This window comes from Schistocerca gregaria, chromosome 5 (genome assembly GCF_023897955.1).
Source record: "Schistocerca gregaria isolate iqSchGreg1 chromosome 5, iqSchGreg1.2, whole genome shotgun sequence".
NCBI lineage: Eukaryota > Metazoa > Arthropoda > Insecta > Orthoptera > Acrididae > Schistocerca > Schistocerca gregaria.
Window position 1 is genome coordinate 347,903,345 of NC_064924.1, and position 22,584 is coordinate 347,925,928.

General features: G+C 38.6%; 1 protein-coding gene across 1 annotated transcript in view; it reads left to right on the plus strand.

The window, feature by feature from the left end:
• Positions 1-22,584, plus strand: part of LOC126272407 (HEAT repeat-containing protein 1) — a 198,591-nt gene that overhangs the window by 48,599 nt on the left and 127,408 nt on the right. Inside the window, exons 7-9 of the mRNA XM_049975235.1 lie at positions 9,132-9,513; positions 9,618-9,874; positions 19,506-19,823. Of these exons, the coding sequence (XP_049831192.1) occupies positions 9,132-9,513; positions 9,618-9,874; positions 19,506-19,823 (957 nt within the window). The remainder of the gene's footprint in view (positions 1-9,131; positions 9,514-9,617; positions 9,875-19,505; positions 19,824-22,584) is intronic.

Here is a 22,584-nt window from a genome sequence, read left to right on the forward strand (position 1 = left end):
ATGCAAAAAACTGTCACTGATATTGTCTGTCTGGATACACTTGAAAACATTTTAATTCCACAGACCAGTGAAGATGACCGAGATGGGCTGGTTTACTACCAGCAAGATGGTGCACTACCTCATTTCCTCACGGAAGTTTGAGATTATCATTGATAATCACTTCCCAGGTCAGTGGATTGGACATGAAGGGCCAATCGCATGGCTGCCTCACTTCCCAGGCTTGACATCAGTGGATTTCTTTCTCTGGGCTTTCATTGAAGATCATGTGTGTGTTCCTCCGCTACCAAATGATTTAGCGACCTGAAAAATTCGAATCTAAGCTGCCGTTGCACAAGTTACACATGATTTGCTGCGAGTGTTGGAAGAAACTTATTACTGATGTTACGTTTGTTGCAACACAAACGCTAGTCACATTGAGTGAAAATAACATGACACTTTCATGTGAAACATGACATTGTTTGCTACAAAATGATACATCTACCAGTTCAGTAAGGTATCTCAGTACATTTCCGTATCATTCCAAAGTTGCAGATCCTTTTTGACTCACCTTGTTTGTAAATTGACTGATATCCCAGGCTTCCATAAGGATGACACAGTTAATGCTGGCACTAATGTCACCACTGTCAATGTGGCGATGCACTTCGCCCAAGCATTGTCATTTGTAAACTATCCCCCTCCTGCCTTCTGTTTCCACACAAGACGAACAGATAGTGCCATTCAGTATTTCAATACAGAATCTTTGGAACTCTATAACACGTCTCAGCACACAGACAATCTCCCAAAATACAGGTCTGTGCCCTGACTGGATACAAATCAAGTGTTAGACTATCTACCTATAAAATGCAAGACCCACATCTTTTTATTTTTAACTGAATCTGATTTGAGGGCAAGTTCCCACTCGAGTGGAGAGAAAGTATGAGAAAGTATGAGTTTTGTAACCAGGAAACACCCCACAAGAGACGGATAGCTACAGACCATTCTGTCTTACCAGTGTCCTATGTAGGTTGAGAACATGGTAATCCAGTGACTCTGCTAGACCCTCAGCATGGATGGCCTCTTGTGTATTTCATAGTGTGGATTTCACATGGGTCGGCCTACAAGTGATCACCTACTCAGAATGGCTTTTACCCGGTGTCAGCATCTCATAGCTGTCTTCTTTGTCCTCCATAAACTCCGTGACACTTCATGACACCACCACATCCTCATCACCTTGCATGAGTGTGTTGTCTGTTGACCCCCTAGATTTTCAGCGAAACTTCTCTCACCACTCTCTCAGAGACCAAGTCAGTAATTTTTATGATTTTAGAAAGCATTCTGCAATTGGAGCAAAGCAGTGGTAGGTATAAAATGCCAAAAATCAAATTAAAAATAGTCTCGATTGAGTTTTCAGATTTTTATTCATGAGCAACAGATTCAGCCCTTTCCTCAGACCATCCTCAGGCTTTTCCCCGCAATTGTGGCTGCTGGAAATGGTAGACAGGGCTATATCCTTAGAAGTAAGGATGTCACTTATAGAGCACAAGGACAGGTAAGAGCCTGGGGGTAGTCTGAGGAAAGGGCCGAAACAGGCTGGTCATGAATAAAACTCTGAAAATGCAATTGAGACTTTTGATTTGCTTTTTAGAATTTTTATAGTGGTTCTCATCTAAATAAGAGTCCTATAAGGGACTGACCCTACGGCTTATCTTAGAAAATAGATTAAGGAAAGGCAAACCTACATTTCTAGCATTTGTAGACTTAGAGAAAGTTTTTGATAATATTGATTGGAATAGTCTCTTTCAAAATTCTGAAGGTGGCAGGGGTAAAATACAGGGAGCAAAAGGCTATTTACAATTTGTACAGAAACCAGATGGCAGTTACAAGAGTCGAGGGGCATGAAAGGGAAGCAATGGTTGGGAAGGGGGTGAGACAGAGTTGTAGCCTATCCCTGATGTTATTCAGTCTGTATATTGAGCAAGCAGTGAAGGAAACAAAAGAAAAATTCGGAGTAGGAGTTAAAATACATGGAGAAGAAATAAAAACTGAGGTTTGCCGATGACACTGTAATTCTGTCAGAGACAGCTAAGGACCTGGAAGAGCAGCTGAACCGAATGGACAGTGTCTTGAAAGGAGCATATAAGATGAACAACAAAAGCAAAATGAGGATAATGGAATGTAGTCGAATTAAATTGGGTGATGCTGCGGGAATTAGATTAGGAAATGAGACACTTAAAGTAGTAAATGAGTTTTGCTATTTGGGGAGCAAAATAACTGATGATGGTCGAAGTAGAGAGGATCTAGAATGTAGACCGGCAATGGCAAGGAAAGCGTTTCTGAAGAAGAGAAATTTATTAACATAAAGTATAGATTTAAGTGTCAGGAAGTCGTTTCTGAAAGTATTTGTATGGAGTGTAGCCGGTTGGTAGGGCACATCCTGAGGCATCACCAATTTAGTATTGGAGGGCAGCGTGGAGGGTAAAGTCGTAGAGGGAGACCAAGAGATGCATACACCAAACAGATTCAGAAGGATGTAGGTTGCAGTAGGTACTGGGAGATGAAGAAGCTAGCACAGGATAGAGTAGCATGGAGAGCTGCATCAAACCAATCTCTGGACTGAAGACCACAGCAACAACAAGGGTCAGTGCTGAGCCTGACCGTCTTATTAACAGAAATCAGTAGACTCACAGAGGCAGTGGGAGCTAGTGTCTCAGAATCCGTATATATTGATGATTTTTGCATGTACTATAGTGCTTCAAGATGAGGGTCTCTGAGTGACAACTACAAGGTGCTGTAAGCAAAACAGAATATTTTGCATGTACTCATGCATTCCAGTTTATCTATGCCAAAAGTTGCATCATGCATTTTTGCTGACATATAGCTGTTCCATTTATGAAAGCTTAATCACACATGCGAGCTAAAATCTAATGTCCTACATTTCCCAGAGTTTGGGCTGTTCAATCTAGAGGCAGAGATCAACTAGCCATCTAGAACATTTGAATCAATACCTTCATTTTATGATACTTAATTAAGGCTTCCAGAAAAATGGTACCGGTCAAGAATTGCAGTATCAGCTCATCTACAGTCTATTGGTTATGTCTTTTGCTTACCTCTTCTCAATCCTCTCACTATGCCATATTTGGGAACACCCTAAAATTTCTTGCATTACCGACAGATTCACCTGGACCTTTCTTCTCTTGGTCCAAAGGATGTCATAGAACCCTTGCTTTTTTGCCATTTGTTCCTCTCGATATTCAGGTGAATGCTCTAATTCTGTTAGTGTTTATCTGGATGGCTCAAATTCTGAAGATGGGACAAGCTATGCCTTTACATGCATCAGGGCAAGTGAACAACACTTCCTGCCTAATGGATGCTACTGATTTGTGGCAGGATTTATGGCAGTACACCCAACCCCATCGCATGAGTCTGTCCTCACCTGTAGTGACTGAATGAGGACTGTGCAGGCTATAGCCCACTGTTATTCTTAGCATTCTTTTGTAACACAAGTACAAGATCTCTTCCTAGACTTTTGCAACATTGGGAAAATGGTGGTATTCCTCTGGTTCCCCTGTAATGTTTGTATCTCGAGGAATGAACTTGTGGATTGGTTCACCACAGAGGATATTGGGAAGGATGCTTTGGAAATAAAGATAACAGGCTGCAATAGTTGGGCAACATTGTACCACTGACTCTTACATGGAGAATCCCCCAAGTATGGGACAGACTTTTTGAAACCATATGGAGCTGAGTGTAAGATGATCCTGAATACAAGACAACCCCCTCTTCCTTTTTTTTTTTTTTTTAAATAGGCTCCTTGGGAATATTTTATTTTTAACATAATGTGACTTACCAGAGTTACAAATTGTTTTACTGATATAAAATAACTGCCTAAAAAAGTTATCATTATACCTATTTTAAACTTCATTCATTGATTGTCTACATTTTGATAATAAGAGGAGATAAAAAAATAAACAAAAATAACTGCCTTACCTAATATTTATTTTCACTTTCTTTATTGCTTACCATCCTTGTGATATCAGTAACTGTAATTGCGCACATCATTGCCATCATCATTATCACCACCATTGTTGTCATCATAATTATTATCACTGGTATCACTATCTTCATTTGTAAACCTACTGGCATTTCTTTCTTCCTGACACTCCTCTCATCGTATGTCATCATCTGAGCCATGCATAGCCTTATTAGATATGCAGTGCTTTTTGAATCATTTCACAATAGATTCACTTGAGATTCTGCCCCAGGCAGTAAGGATCCACCACTGGCCCATCCTGGATATGAGAGTTTCTTTAACTCACCACCCTCACCCCTGCCCCTCCCCTTGCGGTGAAGGCATGGTATCGTTCAAGAAGTCAGTCACGGGAAAGCTGTCACATGTGAACCTTAGATGATTACTTGAAGATATGAGGTCATGCTACTAGAAATTATTATGAGGGTGAATCAGAAAGAAGTTACACCATCTTGCTGCAAGAGCATACTGTGTGTGTAGCGTGTGGCAATAAAGGCTGAAATGTCTGGCAGGATAGGTGGTGTGATATTCTATTGTGTTATGTATGCGGTGTGGGCTAGGCTCAGTGGAGTGTCAACTGGATGTTCATTCAAAATTTGAGGTGTGAGCACCAATCAGATTTCTGTGGGATAAGTGGCTCAATTGCATAGACATTCATTGTGAAATAAAGTGGAGTAAGCAATTTGATACTGGGCGCACACATCTCACTGGTGAATATTGCAAAGGCAGGCCAGTACCATTGCAAATGTTGACTGTGTGGATGTGATCTTTAGAGAGGATTGGCGCACAACACTGCAGGAAAGTGCCAGCATGCTGAACATTTCGTATGGCAATGTGTTCTCCATTGTTCACCAGCACATTGGATATTATAAACTGTGTGCTGGTTGGGTCCCACAGGTGCTCACAATATTCACAAGGGACAATGTTTCCAATCATCACTGGCATTTTTAACAGTATTCTGTGAAGGGCCGTGAGATTCTGTGGCAAATCACCAGAGGGCACGAAACATGGGTCCACCACTTCTTTGCCGAAACAGAGAGTGCGTCAGTGGAATGGGTGCAAACCCATTACCATGATGAAAGAAGACCAAGGTCTAACCTTCAGCAGGAAAAGTGATGGCAACAGTGTTCTTTGATGTGGAAGGTGTGGTAGACATGTAATTTATGCCCCAAAGCACGACAATCAACTCTGTTTCATGTTGTCAAACATTAAACTGGTTGTGTAAGGCAATTAAAGAAACGCGCCAGGGAAAATTAAGTGCCAGAGTGGTTTCCTTGCATGATAACACAACACTACACATGGCCCGCCAAATGTCCAAACTTCAGAACTGTTGCAGAGATTCAAGTGGGAGGTATGGCAACATCCACCATACAATCATCATGTGTTGTATTCAGCAAGATGAATGAGGACCTTGGTGGATGACGATTCCGAAGTGATGAGGAGGTGAAAGCAGCTGTACCAGGTGGTTAGGTAACACTGGAGACCTACAGGCTGTTGTTCTTTCAGGATCATTTTCCTGTGAAGAATTGCATGTGATAGAAGCTTACTTCCATCTGCTAGTGCACCCAGCATTACTGCTATTCTTGTCTTCTCACTGCCTGAACTCCTTCTAGAAACAATTTCAATGCCCTTTACATCACTAGTAACATTTGATGGCACATTGCAATAAACAGACGTCTGATCAGCATTGCCCTTGTGGCTTAGCAAGTAGTCGTGCCGTATCTTAAGATTGATTATATTATGCTAATATGCAAGTAATTTTTCGTGATATACCATGGGAAGTCGCTGAGCTATAGCATAGATCTGTGTTGTAATATAAGCACTGGCCTCTTTATCATTCTCATGCATCAGCCAGTACTTGCTTTGAATTCTGTGACACATGAATCTGAAAAATTCTTCTTACCTCTAGTATCTTCATTCAGATAATTTCTCAAGTAATCGAGCATCATTCATTGTGTTTCTCATGCATTACTGAACAACCTGATGCTTCAGATAATAAAAACTTCCCTGCTGTAGTTCACTGAAAGTTTGTTGTTATTTATTTTTCATCTGATGCCACCTATGAACATTTACCTCTGTGACAGCAAATTTCCTTCCTGCTGCACAGTTGTTTGGGTTATAGTGCTCTTCCTGGTCAGCAGTTTTACACTGTTGATAATGGCATGATGACACATGGAAATCAAGACAACCAATCATGAGTAGCCAATGAGAATGCTGTTTTTATTTCTTTCACTTTGTGAATGAAGTTAGCTGATTTTTTTCTTTCTCTCATAGGTATTTAAGTTCTGATACAGGTAACTTTGTAAATTGTGAATATTAGAAAATTACAGCTAAATGATACTGAGAATGAACATTATAAATATCAGTGTGGCTAATTTGTAAGTGCATTTTAGCACAGTTCTGGTATTGTCACATTTCCTGGATGAAGAGAAATATTCAGTAAGCTATGTTGACTTTGACTAGTGACTCAATGTTAGTGGCTGCTGTGATGTCATATTTTGGTTCGCGTGTTTACAGTTTTGCTTGCAAATTTCAGGTCACAGTGAGTTTTTAGATTTTCTGCATGGGAAACTACAGTATTATGGCTTGCAATAATATTTCGTTAATTGAGAACCTGCGACTTATATACCATATATTTTGCATTTCAAGACAAAGCATTTCGGTAGTGACAAATATTTATATTGTAGCTTGCTGTTAAACCATAAATTCTTGTTTCTGTATTGACAAAATAACACAGATGGAAATTTGAGTGAAAGAAGGGATTATAAATAAAACAGAATTCAAGCAAAATAAGGAATAGAAACAGTGAATGCAGTAACACCGATGAAAATACAAAATGATAAAAGGAAGACATTAAATAGAAGTTAGTACATGAAAATAATTAAAATCACATGGACAAAGATGCCGAAATACATAAAAATAATTCAGATCACAGGGACAAAGATCAAGATGAAAACACTTGATGGAAGGAGAGCAAATAACAAACTTAATACAACGATGAAAATGTTGTGGCAAAGGATATAAACTGAAAAAATACATTTAAACCAACCGATTGAATAAAAATAATGATCAAGATCATTTCAATAAAGATTTAAAAATGAAAAATATTAAAGCACGTGGTGGGATTCAAACCCACAATCTTCTGCATGCGAGGAATGTACCTTAACCACTATGCAGTGTTGCTATTCTGCATAATACTCTTATTTTTAAATCGCTAGATTCTAGAGGATTCTGTGAAATTATTTTTATTGATTACTCACAAATGAGGACCTACACTACCACTCTTAATGCTGATGCCTTTCCTTTTAAGTTCTTCAAAAGTTAATTTTGTTGTATGTGCTGAATCTGTCCTTCCAACAACCATTCCTTTTCCATTTTTCCTGATGCCATTGCCCTTTGGCTTTGCTGAACTTTCTGTTGTTTTCATTTCTAACTGGTTTATATTGCTGGACTCATTTTTTAGGAATCCATTCCTCAGTCAGTAAATATAGGATACTTATAGGATCACTGTGTCTGTCTGTCTGTCTGTCTATCTATCTATCTATCTATCTATCTATCTAAAAACAAAGATTCCAAGACACAGAATTTCTGTGTGTGTGTGTTTGTGCGTTTCATTTATTGTGCCTATCTACCGGCTCTTTCCCGCTTGGTAAGTCTTGGAATCTTTGTTTTTAATATATTTTTCCCATGTGGAACTTTCTTTCTATTTTATATCTATCTATCTATCTATCTATCTATCTATCTGGTAAGCCCCTCTTTCTCAGAATGGTAGGAGCTATCAAGTTGGCAGAAAAAAAAAAGTTCTATGTCAATACAGTCAAATGATATGGCCATTTATGTCACATAGTTTGATACTCACCCATCAGAACTTGTAGAAGCATTGTCTATGTAAATTGTCAATGTAAATAATTAAGTTCATACAGAACCCTCAAAGTGTGACTCATACTCGCACTTGTCTGTTTTTTTTTTTTTTTTTTTTTTATATACAATGTGTTGCTTTCATCTGCATTATAAATATCTGCCTGTTGCAATTTTCTCTTATGTATTCAGTTAACTCTTGCCATGGATTCTCTAACTTTTCTGCCAGATGTGGTTCAGTAAAATAATAATAATAATACTCCTTGAACCAAACCTCACTGGCATCTCGTAGACAATTGCTCAGTTGTGTAGGACTCATACCAGATGGGATTAACAGATGATACTGAATGTGTACAAAGGAGGGTGGAAAGCATGGTAAGAGATTTGTTTCACTCATGGGTGAATGGTATGGAAATGTTGAAAAACCTGAATTGGCAGACTCTTGAAGATACACACTCGCCATCGCCTGAAACCCTGATTATAAAATTTCAAGAATCGGAGAATCTGGAGTTTTACTACACTGAGGGGTTCCAGTCAGTACTTACACACTGAATGGCAAATATTATCTTCATTACTTCAGTGATTATCAGTTTCTAATCTTATAGTACCATACAGATTTTGATTGTGTGAGCTTAAGTTGAGTTTAAGTCTTCCTCAGAATTTTTGCAGATAGTATTGATGTTTGCAGTGGTTAGATGGATGATGGTAACTGTGCACATGTTGCATATCACATCTTGGCTTGCTTAAAATGCTGTGTGTTTTTTGTCAGTACATGCTGTATCTTTGGTTTCAGATTGATAATAAAGTTCAGTCTCATTTTTTCAAGCACTTGATTGGCTGTCAATTCTGTTACTAATTATTTTTTCTGATTGGTGTTACAAGATAAGTTGCATATATTGATGGTCGACTATATTTTTGAAAAATAAATAAATAAATTACTTCAATTGTAACCAGTTATTTCTCATGAGTGCTTTGGTAACTGGGCTGTAATATGTGTTATCAAGTGCTCTCTATGAAATTTATGTAAATCGGTGATTTTACTTACGACATTTTTGATAGTTGTCAAACCATGTCTTTGTATCTGTTTCTAATTGTTGATGCTTATTTGGTGCCAATACTGATGATGTTGCTATTATTTAGAATACCTAATGAATAACTCCTTAGTACAACTTCCTGTGTACAATTTCTTTTAGGAAATTCTGATTGTGGTATTTTTATTTACATGTCTATTATTTCTTTATGAGTAAATTATTTCATATTGTTATAGGCCATTGATGAGCAACTCCTAGTTGACAGTCTATCAGAGCGGATGAAAGATGATAGCCCAAGAGTCGTGAAAAAAGTGTTCAGCAGCTTTGACTCATCTGTTCTCACATTGTTACTGGGTCCTGATTATTTACTGAAGAATCTCATACAGCTTGCAAAGAAGTGTTGGATACTGAGGGGAGAATGGACTGAAATTGCTGCAAGTGTTCTAAACATTATTTGCAGTGAACAAGTTAACAATTTTTTTGAGAAAGATGGTCACATTCTGGTTACTGTTTTTCCATACCTCTTTCCTGGAGGGAAAGCAGAAGCCCAGATTGCTAGGGACATTTTAACATCATTTTTTGCTGGAACTAACATGTTATTGACATACATCAGGAGAGGTCTGTACATGTGTGATAACTGAACTTGTACTGCTTGTTTATATTTAATCCCATTCTAATTGGGACTTATTACTGTGATTAAATGAATATTTCTATTGTTTTAGGTATGCCTGACCCTGATAAATGTGACACCACACAAATCTGTGTTAAAACATTTAGAGGCCTCATTACCTGCCATAGCATACCTGGAATGAGTGAATATTTGCTGGAGGCAGCACAACTTGTAGAACCTGAGAATTCCGACACTGTTGAAAAATTTCTTGCTCTCCTGTTTAAATCCTCAGCAATAACCAAGAAAGTTACTGCAAAAGAGAGTAAAAAGATTCTTGATGAGGCTGTAGCATATGTTGAAGGCTCAAAGGTAAAGGCATTTACATTTTTTTAAAGGTGACTGTTGGTCAGAAAAATACCACATACATGAGACAGCATAATGATTGTTCCAGTAGACAGTAGGTCTTAACCTGAAAATCTCTCTTATGGAATTATAATATCTCTTCACTGATCAGTGAGTATTTCAGTATGGCATGTGATGTGTTTGTATCACTTTAGAATATTTTCACGAAAAATGAAGGAAAGGTGCATAATTAAAGTTTAATATCCCAAAGATGACACATCATTACAGATGGGGGGTACAAACTCGAATTGGGGATGGACAAGGAAGAAAATTGGCTGTGGCCTTTTCAAAGGAACCATTTCAGCACTTGGCATAAAAAAACGGCAGCCCTTCAGTGTGCAGTGTCTCGTATACGTTCAGTTGGGAGGGAGCATGAGAGGTTTTCATGTTGTGGGTGTCTGTCCACCAAGCCAACTTTGTCTGGTTAGGCATTGTTAGAAATCAAATGGAAACCAGGTACATATCAAACCACCTTGCAAAATCTCGTAGATGGCAGCCATCAAGTAGCACTAGGTATGCATTGGGCAGGACATGCCCCTAAAATGTTCCTGCTACAGATGAAAGAATGATGTGTCTGTATCAGCACAGCTGACACTATTAGTTGCACAGTGATGTGTTCCAGGCATGTTTACAATCAGCTGACTGGGAAATGACACTCCTAGATCAAGTTGAAAATTGTTTATAAACAAGTCGCTACCTCACTGTTCCTGGGTCCATTTATGCTGGGGAAGACTTGCTGTTTGCTAAGCAAACACAGTGTTTTTGCGTAAGGGGAAAGCATATAACAGGTTGCAAAACTTATGTGTCAGCCTCCTGAAGCTCATGGAACACAGTTTAGTGGGAGAAGTGTGACTCATAGGCTGCATCAAGGTCTCTGTTTTTGATTTTTTATTTCACACATCTAGTTCTGTAGAACCAAATTGAGCAGCAAATCTCCATGGTCACAGAATGTGTCAGTACATGAAATTACATCAGGAAAGTATTAATAGATAAAATAAAATGTTTATGAATCCCGTTTATATAAACACAGTCGGTAATGCAATACTGGAATTAGCTTAATTTTTCAAGGAGTGCCTTAACAGAATATGAGTGACCCATTAGGAAACTCTTCAGTTTAGATTTGAAAGTGCTAAGATTTTTGACACACACACACACACACACACACACACACAAACACACACACACTGAGAGGCCAATGTCAGAATAGTCAGACTAATGAACAGAGATCGACAAGAGGTTTGCAAACTTCTACCACTTATTGCCAGAACTGCCTGTTTCAAAATCAAAAATACCTTTTGAGAATGGGAAGAGTTAGCCCAAAATATAATAATATACACCATAAGCAAATCAAAATTAGTGAAGCAGACTACTTTCAGTATCATGCTATCACTTACTTCAGATGCTATTCTAATTTTAAAAATGACAACGTTAAGTCTTTGTGCAGGATGCTGAACATGGGCTTTCCACGACAATTATTGTCTATCCAAACACCTAGGAGTTTGAACTGTTCAGTCACACTAATTAAATGCCCTTTTTGTGTCATTAGAACATTAGGTTATGTTGAATTGTGTTTTAGAAACTGTAAAAACTGAGTCTTACCATGATTTAGCATTAGTTTATTTTCTACAAGCCATGAACTTATGTCTGGAACTGCACTATTTGAAACAGTGCAAATATTTTGCGCAATGTCCTTTACTACCGAGCCAGTGTCATCAGCAAACAGAAATATGTTAGAATCACGTGTTAATAGTAGAAGGCACTTTGTTTGTATACATAAGGAACAGGAATGGCCCCAACAGCTTTAGCAATCACTGATGGCCTATTAATAGGTTTAAAATTGTCTTCAATATCCCTTTCTCCTTTCTTATAAGATGAGTTTGCTACTGAGTGCTTTAATCTTTCAGGAAACTGACTAAAGGAAAAATTACAAACATGGCTAAATACAGGGCTAACATGTGCAGCTCAGTACTTTAGTATTTTGCTAAATACTCCATCATATCCGTGAGAGTACTTAATCTTCAGTCATGTAATTATTGACACTAGCCAGCACAGACGCTCTGTGATCAGTTTTTTCAGGCACTTCAGAAAAGATAATGATTTTGGTTCTGGGTTGTAGCACAGTTAGCATTTACATCTACCTCGGTACTCTGCAAGTCACCTGACAGTGTTTGCTGAAGGGTACTTCTGGCATCAAAAACTGATCCTCCCTTCCATGTTCGTCCCACAAATGTTGCCTTGGAAGAATCATTGTCAGTAAGCTTCTGTATTAGCTCTAATTCCTCGAAATTTTCTTTGTTGTGGTCATTTTGCAGGAAGAAGTGATATGTTGTCGAACTCTTCCCGGGAAGTACTCTCTCAAAATTATAATAGTAAACTTCTTCATGATGCAGAACACCTTTCTTGTAGTGTCTGCAACTAGAGTTCATTAAGCATCTATGTAACACTCGTATCCTTACTAAACAATCCCGTAATCAAGCACATTGCTCTTTGTTGGATCTCCTCTGTCTCTTCTATCAGATGTACCTGGTAAGGGTCCCACATTGATGAACGGTACTCAAGAATCAATCAAGCAAGCACCTTCTAAGCCCCTTCCCTTGTGAATGAGTTACATTTCCTTAAGATTCTTCTCATTAATCTCAGTCTGCCACCTGTTTTTCCTACTATTTGTTTTATATGGTCATTCCACATAAGGTCACTATGGGTAGTTACATCTAGATGTTTTACGGTAGATATTGTTTCCAGCAGTTTGTCATTGATAGTGCAGTTGTACACTAGGGGATTTCTTTTCCTATGTATGTGCAACAGTTACATTTATTTATGTTCAGGGTGAACTGCCATAGCCTGCAACATTCATCAATCCTGTATGGTCACTGAGTGACTGACTAATCCATTCCAAATGGCTTACTGATTCTGTGTAACACAAGAACCCCTTAAGGTTTTTAGTCACATTGGTTGACAAAATTTTACGTTCAAAGTCGTTGAATCCTTCTCTCTTTGCTCTCCTTATGATCATTCTACAAATTGATACTGTTTTCTAGTGTTGCTACTGTCTTATAGATAGTCACATCATCTACGAACAGGTTTAAAGAGCTTCCAACTCTTTCTATTAGATCATTTATATATATTGTAAACAGTAATGTACACCAGAAATTATGTTTACACCTTTCAATTTTGTACCATCCAATTGTAAATCTGATCTGATACTCGGTAAGCGCATACTTTTTTCACTAAACAGCAGCGTGGGACAGTGTCATATGTCTTCTTCCTGATGTCAAAGAACATGGCATCAACCTGAGTGCCATTGTCTGTAGCCCTGTGGAATCTTGTGGAGGAACAGAGCAAGCTGAGTTCTGCAAGATCTCTGTTTGTAAAACTGCAAGATCTCTGTTTGTAATATTGATGTTGATTTTTGTAGAGCAGTTTTTTGTTCTCCAGGAAGTTGTGGTTCTTGAGCATATAAAACCTATTCTACAATGGTTTGACATGAACAATGTAGGCGTATAATTATGTGTTTATTCCTGTGAACCTTCTTGAAAACTAGAACCTGTGCTTCTTTCCAGTCACTAGGCACCCATTGATGCTCCTGTGAACTACAATAAACTGCTGCTAGAAGGGGAGCAAGTTCTTTCGCATAATCCTTGTAGAATAGTATAGGTATCTCATCTGGTCCTGTTGCCTTTCCTCCACTGGTTGCTTTTCTATTCCACAATAGTTTCTCAGTATCTGCCGTTTTGACGTTCGTTTGATGATTGGAAAGAGGGATCATATTATGATCTTCTGTGATGAAAAACATTTTGGAATACCAAATTCAGTATTTTCGCCTTCTATTATCTTCTGTTTGGTGCCTGTGTGGTCACTGAGTGAATAGATCATTCCAAATTGCTTACTGATTCTGTGTAACACCAGAACCTCTTTAAGGTTTTTAGTCACATCGATTGACAAAATTTTACTTTAGAAGTCATTGAATGCTTCTCTCATTGCTCTCCTTAAGGTCACTTTCATTTCATCCAGCTTTTATTTGTCAGCTAGGATTTGGCTTCTCTTGAATCTGTGATGCTCTCTTTATTTACTTAGCAATTTTCTGACCATGGTAGGTCTTTTGTATCCCTTAAGACCTTGCGTGGAAAATATTTGTCTCAGGCGTATTGAATGTTGTTCCTACCCCCCACCAATCTCCCTACTCCGCATCTTTGTCCTCAGCACTGAATATTTGATGTTGATTCCACTTTGTATCATCAATCTTGCTAAGCAAATATATTTTCTTACTTTTTTCAACATTCCTTGTAATACTTGTAGTCATAGTTGCTATCACAGCCAGATGACCACTAATACCTTCCTGTATGTTAAGTGGGAAAGCAGGGCAACTGAAAAAAAAAAAAAGTTTTTATTACAGAATTTGTATATGTTGAAGAATTATTCCTCAAAATATTGTGTGTGAACTCCAAAAAGTAACGATTCCACGAGCATTTGAAGCCAAGCATGCATGGCGTGCCTTGGCGTTTGGGGATTGGTTCCTGTACTCACAATCTGTATTTATACCAATTTGACTAGACTAGATTTGCTGGGCCGTTGTTTGGGCAGTTTTACTCAAAATGTGAATGAAAGTTTCAATAGTCTCTTTTGAGATACGCTCCAAAAGAAGCGTCCAGCTGAAGCGAAATTGTCGAAATTGCTTCATATTTGGCCGTATGTCTATTCAATGCGATAATGTGTGTGGCAAATGCCCTTCAAATTGAAATAAGGATGAATCACTCTGATTCTGTGAAGATAGAGATGCCATCGGCAATGCGCTCAGCAACGGAAAGGACTTTGAGGACGAAAATGAGGGCTTATCAGGTCAAAGTAGCAGAAAGCAGCCATCCACTAGTTACTATGGACCAGGCATTGATGATATTTGTAAGTTTCAAGCTTTGTCCCTTTTTTTTTAAAAAATATGTGATAAGTACCTGTGAAATGGTAAAGTTTTTCTCAAAATTATGTTTTTTTGGCTTGGTTGTCGTCACCCTCACTACAATTTTCATCCAATTTTAATGAATTTGGTCTCTCTTGGAGAAAATTCTCTTCAGTTCATTGTACCTGATATCTTTTGTGTTGATATTTTGTTTTTGCAAAGAAAGAGGGGCCCAAAAAAGACCCTTTTTTTAAAAATATCTACAATATTGCCTCCTTTTTTCTTTTCTTTTCTTTTCTTTTCTCTCTCTCTCTCTCTCTCTCTCTCTCTCTCTCTCTCTCTCTCTCTCTCTCTCTCTTTATTTTATCAAACCCCTATGGTGAATAAAATTACATCTGTAAGGATCAGGGTGATACGTTAATTTCATTTTCCAGATAACCACAAGAGGAGTTACACAGACAGCCATCAATCTACCTCCTTTCTGAGCTGCCTCGTGAAAATCCCAATTACACAGTCAAGATTTTTCAATAAAAATATACCAATGAAAACTTCAGTGTATGCTTTATTCATTGCAGCGTACTCTATTTGTCTACTGCTTTCCAGTATGCAGAAAAAATCTGAATTTGAACTATATTTTCATCTGTCACCTTTATGAATTGATGCAGTGAGCAACATTCAAATCCCGGTTTACCTCATGCCAACTGTAGTCAGTCTCGTATCTGTCAATGATGCAGCCATGTGTGTAATATCATCCAAATCTGCTATACTATCCTTATTCTGTAGAACTCAGACACCATTTTGAGGCACTCAAAGCGCACAGTCAGTATCACCATACCAAAGAGTCTTCTCACACAGACTGTTTCAGGGACACTGAGGTTTGGTGTTGTATGTTCCCATGTTGTCCTGCCACAATCTAGGCTGCCCAGTGCTGCCAGGGCACAGTGTTTTTCTCAACAAACTTGGAAGATCTTATAACTTAAATTAGCATGCAAAGCTTGCAAACATTGAAATTGATTGTATTTTTTATTAGCTTATGGAGTTGTAATTAAGTTTTTGTTTATTTGCTGGTACATGCCTACAGCCCTGGTAATCACTGAAAGTCGCATGCCACAATGCTATAGCATGCTGCTAGTGGAGCCAAAACAGACTGGCAAAGCTTATCTCCATTTCATCAGTGCTGTAGCATGTGGTTTTCGATTATTACCAGGACTGCTGGTGTGTATCTGGAAGGAAAAAAAAAAAAAAAACAGAGCTCACCATAAAGATGACACATTGATTTGCTGACAGACATGATTGAACAGTTGTTGCATATTGGCTATTGGCAAAAGCCTACTTCAGAAAAGAAAAATGCACACACATTCACAGAAGCTAGAACACCACTATTCATGGCCACTCTGGCCAGACTGCAACAGAAACGCGTCGAACAGGAGTGAAAATCCATAGTGGGGCGAGGAAGCGGGTGAGTAGCAGTGTATTGGTGTATGGGTGGGGGAAGAGGAATCCGCGCTGCCTGGCTGAACATGCAGGGACTAGGATGTGGCAGGACAGGGCTTCCAGGTGCAGTGTGTGAGGAATTGGGGAGTGGAAAGGAGGGGTGCAGAGAAGGGGAAAAGACTGATGGTTGTGCCAACAGGGCACAGCACACAATAAGGGGAGGCAAATTGTGAGAAGATAACAGGACAGAGGGGTTGGAAACAGTTGGGTGGAGGGTGTGGGGACAGTAGGTTACCATAAATTGAGGCCGGAATGATTTTGGGAGTGGAGAATGTGTTGTAAAGGATAACTTCTATCCGTGCAGTTCAGAAAAGCTGGTGGTGAAGGGGAGGATGCGGATTTCCAGGTTGTAAAGCTGGCATTGAAATCAAGCATGTTTATGTGCAGCTGCATGTTTTGCCATAGGTGGGTCCACTTTGCTCTTAGCTGCAGTTTGGCAGTGGCCATTTGTCCTGGTGGACATTGGTTGGTACTCATAGCAGTATAAGAAACCGGCCAATGATTGCAGCAGAACTGGTATGTAATGTGGCTGCTCTCACATCTGGCCCAACCTCTGATGGTTTAGGATAAGACTGTGATAGGACTGGAATAGGAAGTGCTGGGTGGGTGGATTGTGCTGGCCTTGGACCTGGGTCTTCCAAAGGGATGTCATCCCTGTGATGAGCAGTGGGGATAGGAATGATCTGGGGTGGTATGTTCCTAATTATAGGGCATGGTGATATATGATTAAAGTCACAACAAAGGTTGTGGTTCAGTAGTTCCAGTCCGGATATGACATGGGGTGGTGAAGTGGGTGCTCCTTTGTAGCTGGTTGTGGGGAGGGGGGGGGGGGGGGGGAGTGAGAGGTTATGGCACAGGAAATCTAATTGCTGACTGGATCTGGGGGATAATGTCTGTCTGTGAAGGCTTTTGTGAGACTTTCAGCTTACTGGGAAAAGGGAGCTCCTGTCATTAAGAATACACCTCCCCAGGTGGTGAGGTTGGGATTTTGTGGTGCGAAAGGAATGACAGTTGTTGAAAAGCAGGTACTGTTGCTGATTGGTGGGTTCAGTATGGATAGAGGTGAGGATGTAACCATCAGAGACAAGGTCAATATCCCGGAAGGCGGCATGCTGTGTTGAGGAGGTCTGAGTGAGTGAATGAGGATAGTGTTTCCTTGTCCTGAGACCACATAATGAAGATATCAATGAACCTGAACAAGACCAGAGCTTTGGGATTTTGGAAGGCTAAGAAGGTTTTCTCTAGATGACCCAATCTAATTTTCCATTGTTTAATAACAAAAGTGGAATTTTTGAAAGCAACAGTGAACACATTGTGACTAACCCACTTATTAAATTTTGTCAACTGGGCTGCATGGCACAGTGGTAATACACTGGACTTGCATTCGGTAAGAGGACAGTTTAAATCCTCATCCAACCATGCAGATTTAGGTTTTCCTAAACCAATTAAAGTGTAAATTCTGGGATGTTTTTTCTGAAAATGACATTGGCAGTTTCTTTCTCCAACTTTCCCCAGTTTGAGTTTGTGCACTGTCTTTAATGAACTCATTGCTGATCTCACTTTCATTCTTCCTTAAGCTATTCTGGCAGAGTTTGTTGGCTGAACTTATAAATTAATGTGGCAAGGAGTTACTGGACATAATTAGAATGAAATTTGGTGAACCTAGTTCAGCTAAAAAGTGAAGAACTTCTGTGAGAGTTTAAAATTTTACTAATAGTTACGCATTCATCTTTCTTGCTTTGGATAGCACATTTGAGCTAACGACCCAGTACTGTAGTTGCAAGACCTTTCCAGAAAGTAGTGTAATGCTTTTGCCTGCAGCAATAATGGGCGGCACTAAAGCGACCATATTGTTGTCTGAGTGTTTGTCGATTCATTCGGCATTCGGCCATGCCAGTGTGAGGTTCATATCATTTCCCATTATTTTATAATAAGATTTTTAAATCTGTGCCACAATTGATAATCCCCCGAATTGTGAAGTATGCTCAGTAGTAAGATACAGTCAGTAACATCAAAATACTGTAAGACGAATGACATTTATCGGCAAATGTGTTAATTGTATGGAAAAAACATCATAACTGAAGATGGAGTGTGCCATTGGTGCATTAGGTTTAAAAGTGGCCAGGCTAATATTCATGATGAAGAGCAAGGTGTGTGGCTGAGCATTGTGACTCGTGAACCGGTTGCAAAAGTTAATGAGAAGATTCAAGAAAACTGCTGATTCACAATGTAAAACTCTTATTTGGTCTTCCACAAATTTCATGAAAGTTGTTGCACCAGATTGTTACACTGAAGCTGAGCTATTGCAAATTTTGTGCAAGATGGATACCAAAATATTCGACAAAAAATCCACAAGAACTAACATATGGCTGCATCATTGACATTTCTGGATTCTTATGAAAAAGATGGTAGCTCTTTACTTGTTCAAATCGTAACGACTGGACTGCGAGACTAAATTGTAATCTATGGAGTACGGTCTTACAAATTCCTCCCAAAAAACCAAGAAAATGCTTTCAGACATTGTTTGCAAGAAAGATTGTGTGACCAAATTTTATTTATTTTATTTTATTTTATTTTATTTTATTTTTTTTTTTTTTTTTTTTTGGGGGGGGGGGGGGGCGGGGGACAAGAAATGTGTGCTTCTTGTCAGTTTCCTTGAGTGTGATCTGACAGTAAACTCTGTGAGGTATTGTCAGACCTTGGAGAACTTGAGATCAACAATTCAGAATAAGTGTAGAGGAAAGTTGAGCTCAGAAATTTTGTTCTTGAACAACAGTGCTCGAATATGTACAACAGATAGCACTCAAGAAGTGCTCAATACTTTAAAGTCGGAGGTGTTTCCTCATCTGCCATATCGTCTTGGTCTTGCACCTGGTAAGTACCATCTGTTTCCAGTGATAAAGACAGTGCTTCGACGACGATATGAAACTTTGGGAGTGCGTGACTTAACTGGTTGAAATCTCAGGTGGCAGAATTTTGTTACTGTGGAATTGTGAGGATTGCTCACTGCTATGATAAGTGGTGACTATGTTGAAAAATAGTATTTAAATGCCACTTTCAATTGAATAAAACAACATTTTGTTCCTATACTTTTTTTTTTTAAATACCAATACTCATCGGTAATTCAGTTTTCTTCTTCTTTAATGTCTGATGTAACTTGTGTTGCTTTCATTGTTTAAGAGACAAATAATTATAATTCTCTCTGTTCATCAGGTAACACTAGCTGGAGATGGCAAAGAATTGGGCATCAACAATATTCACAAATGCTTTAAAGTTGCAAGGATGCAGAAGCTTCCATTGGAAGCTTTTCTTCACTGTGTGTCAGTATTGATAAAATACACCACAGTCCCACCAAAACTTAGAACAAGTATATGGTGGGATCTGAAAGGCGTTAGAGATGAAGAGGAAACTGTCACAGCAGCAAAATTTTTGATAAGAATGTTTGAAGTCCTAGTTGCGGGTTGCAGTTTACAACCCCAGGAAGAGCGTACAAAGTGTGCATACATAATACAACTGAGAGAATTCTTTCAGGTAGTATTCAGATATAAATTTGAACTTGAATTGAATTTGATAAAAAAGCTATAAGTATTATGAATTTAGAGTTTAAGTCTCTCTACCCTTACACCCAGCCTTTCCCCTCATCTCTTCATGGCAAGGAATTGCTGTTGATCACTATAATGATCCTCATTTTTTCCTGCGTTGTAACTTGTTTTGATGTTTGTTATTGTTGTTATGTTTTTCCTCTTAAGGACTTTGCTATTCTTTCATTTCCTCTGCATCCTCATTGTATTTTTAAATCATTTTTGTGCCTTTTTCCCCATTGCATTTTTCTTTACATTTTCTTGTTGTCATTCTTGCTTTACCAAACATCTGCCTCATCCCATCCACATTTGTTTTCCATGATTTTCCCTAAACCATTTAAGGTGAATTGCATGAGGGGTCATGCTTCTTTTGAAAGAGACATAGTTGTTCGGTTCTTCGTGCATGTCTTGATACCTTCTTCAAGTGTTGTCCAAGCCAAGTTAGTGCTTTGTCACTAATGATCTTGCGTCAGCATATTAGTAAACTACAATTTTCTTCCTTTCCCTTCCATCACCTCCCATTCCTCCTTACTGTTATTATGTCCTTGCAGTTAATTGTTATGCAGTGTACTTGTCAGTTACTCCTTTTATTACTAATTTAATGACTGTCTACTTTACTAAAATATTGTTTTGTATTAGTCTTGTTTGTTGGATTTTGTAGTTATAGCTGTGTTCATCTGAAAATAGTACTTCCTTTTTTTTCTCTCTGTTTCTGCAGAAGCCCTTAGTGACTCAAATTCCTCTGCATTAAGATTTTCCACTTTTATGCAGCAGGAATATTCTGTAATTGTGTATGTTTCAATGTACAGTTGTGTGTTTCAGCTTCAGGTTCTATAACAGATCTCCCAATCCTTCCTGTGCTGTTTAAGACTCAGTAACAATTCTTATCTTGTAACTCTTCAGGCTTTCCCGGCGATCTAAAGACATCTTGGGTTGTCGGGTGTTCTGCCGGATATCAGCGTCGTACTTGCACGATATTTCGGTCACGTAGCTCGTAACCTTCATGAGGTGCAACCTGAGACTGGTCACACCTGATGAAGGTTACGAGCTACATGGCCGAAATATCGTGCAAGTACAACACTGATATCCGGCACAACACCCGACAACCCAAGATGTCAATTCTTATCTTCTTTGAAAATTCATATTTGACTGTTGTTTTCTCAATTTATTAAGTGAACAATTTTGCATTTTATTATTTGTATCTGCTTGTGTTCTTAAAAAGCCGATGCTTTATGAGGGTGGTTTGGTAAGGCTGTTGTTTCATAAACAACTCAAATTACTTCATGGCATAGTCCCCATTGAGAGATATATAATTGGTCCAGTGATCCTCCAGCTTTGTCATGCCATCAGAAAAATTGATTCTGTCAAATTCTGCAAAATACTTGTTGCCTGCAAATATTTCCTCATTTTATGAAGATTTCTTCCCAGCAAGCCAAAGTTCCAAGTCTGGTGAATAGGGTGATGGAACAGTCACTTGAAGATAAGTCTGGTGAATAGGGTTATTGAGGAAGCAATTATAACTCAGTTCATGCACTTTGGCTATTGTTATTACTGATTTGTGGGATGGTACGTTATACTGGTGGTACAGCATTTTTTTGCATGTCAACCTTGATCTTTTTCAGCCAAATCAAGTTTCAGATGATAAAACAGTGAGTGTAATACGGGGCTGTTATGGTTCTGCCTTTTTCCAAGTAATCTATGAGGATTATTCCTTGGGAATAAAAAAAAATAAAATAAAAAAAAAAAAAAACATTGAGCATCATCTTACCACCTGACAAAATGGTTTTTGCCTTCTGCAGTGCACTTTCATCAGCCCTTTTCCATTGTTTTGTCTGCCATATTGACTCTGGTGTGTAACAATGGATCCAGGTTTCATCAACAGTCACAAATTAGTGCAAGAAGTCTTGCTGATTGCGATTAAACCTCACTAGACATTGTGAAAATGTTGTGCCTTATGTGCTTTTGGTCAACTGTGAACAATTTTGCACCCACCTTCCACACGGCTTCTTCATAGCCAGTTCTCTGTGCAAGATATTATACACCCACTCAGTTGAGATGCCTACAGTCTTGGCAATCTGACTAATTTTTATTCATTGGTCTTGCATTAACATATCATGAATTTTGTCAGTGGTTTCCTTTGAGGTGACCTCTGTTGCATGGTCAGAGCACACTTTGTTTTCGGTACTTGTCTGACCAAATTTAAAATCATTAATCCAAAAGTAAATGGTCTTCAGTGAGAAAACAGAGCTCACGTGAACTTCATCCAATTCTGTTTTGGTTTGTGTGGCAGTCCACTCTTCAAATGAAAATGTTAAGTAACAGCATAAAACCCTGTTTTCTCCATTTTCAGTTGCAGTCGATACATTGACCAATTCCGATGCTGTGATTTACCAGCCATAAAGGCACAACAAAAAAAATCAATTCTTTCATTAATATTTACCAGATTTATCAAACCACTCCTGTATAATTTTGTTTCACCACTGTTTTTATTTATTTTTTATTTTAATGAAAGTATTAGAATTTTCCAAAGATACTGGTAATGTGCAAAGTGTACTGAGCACAACAGGACATACTATCTATTAAAATCTCTTTTTCGTGATCTGATAAGCATTTACCAGTTCGCCTTTTTTATGAATTGCTTGTAGATTATGTAATTTTATTTTTAGTGGTGTTTTCCCATTTCAGAATGAGGTGAATGCCAGATGGCTGTA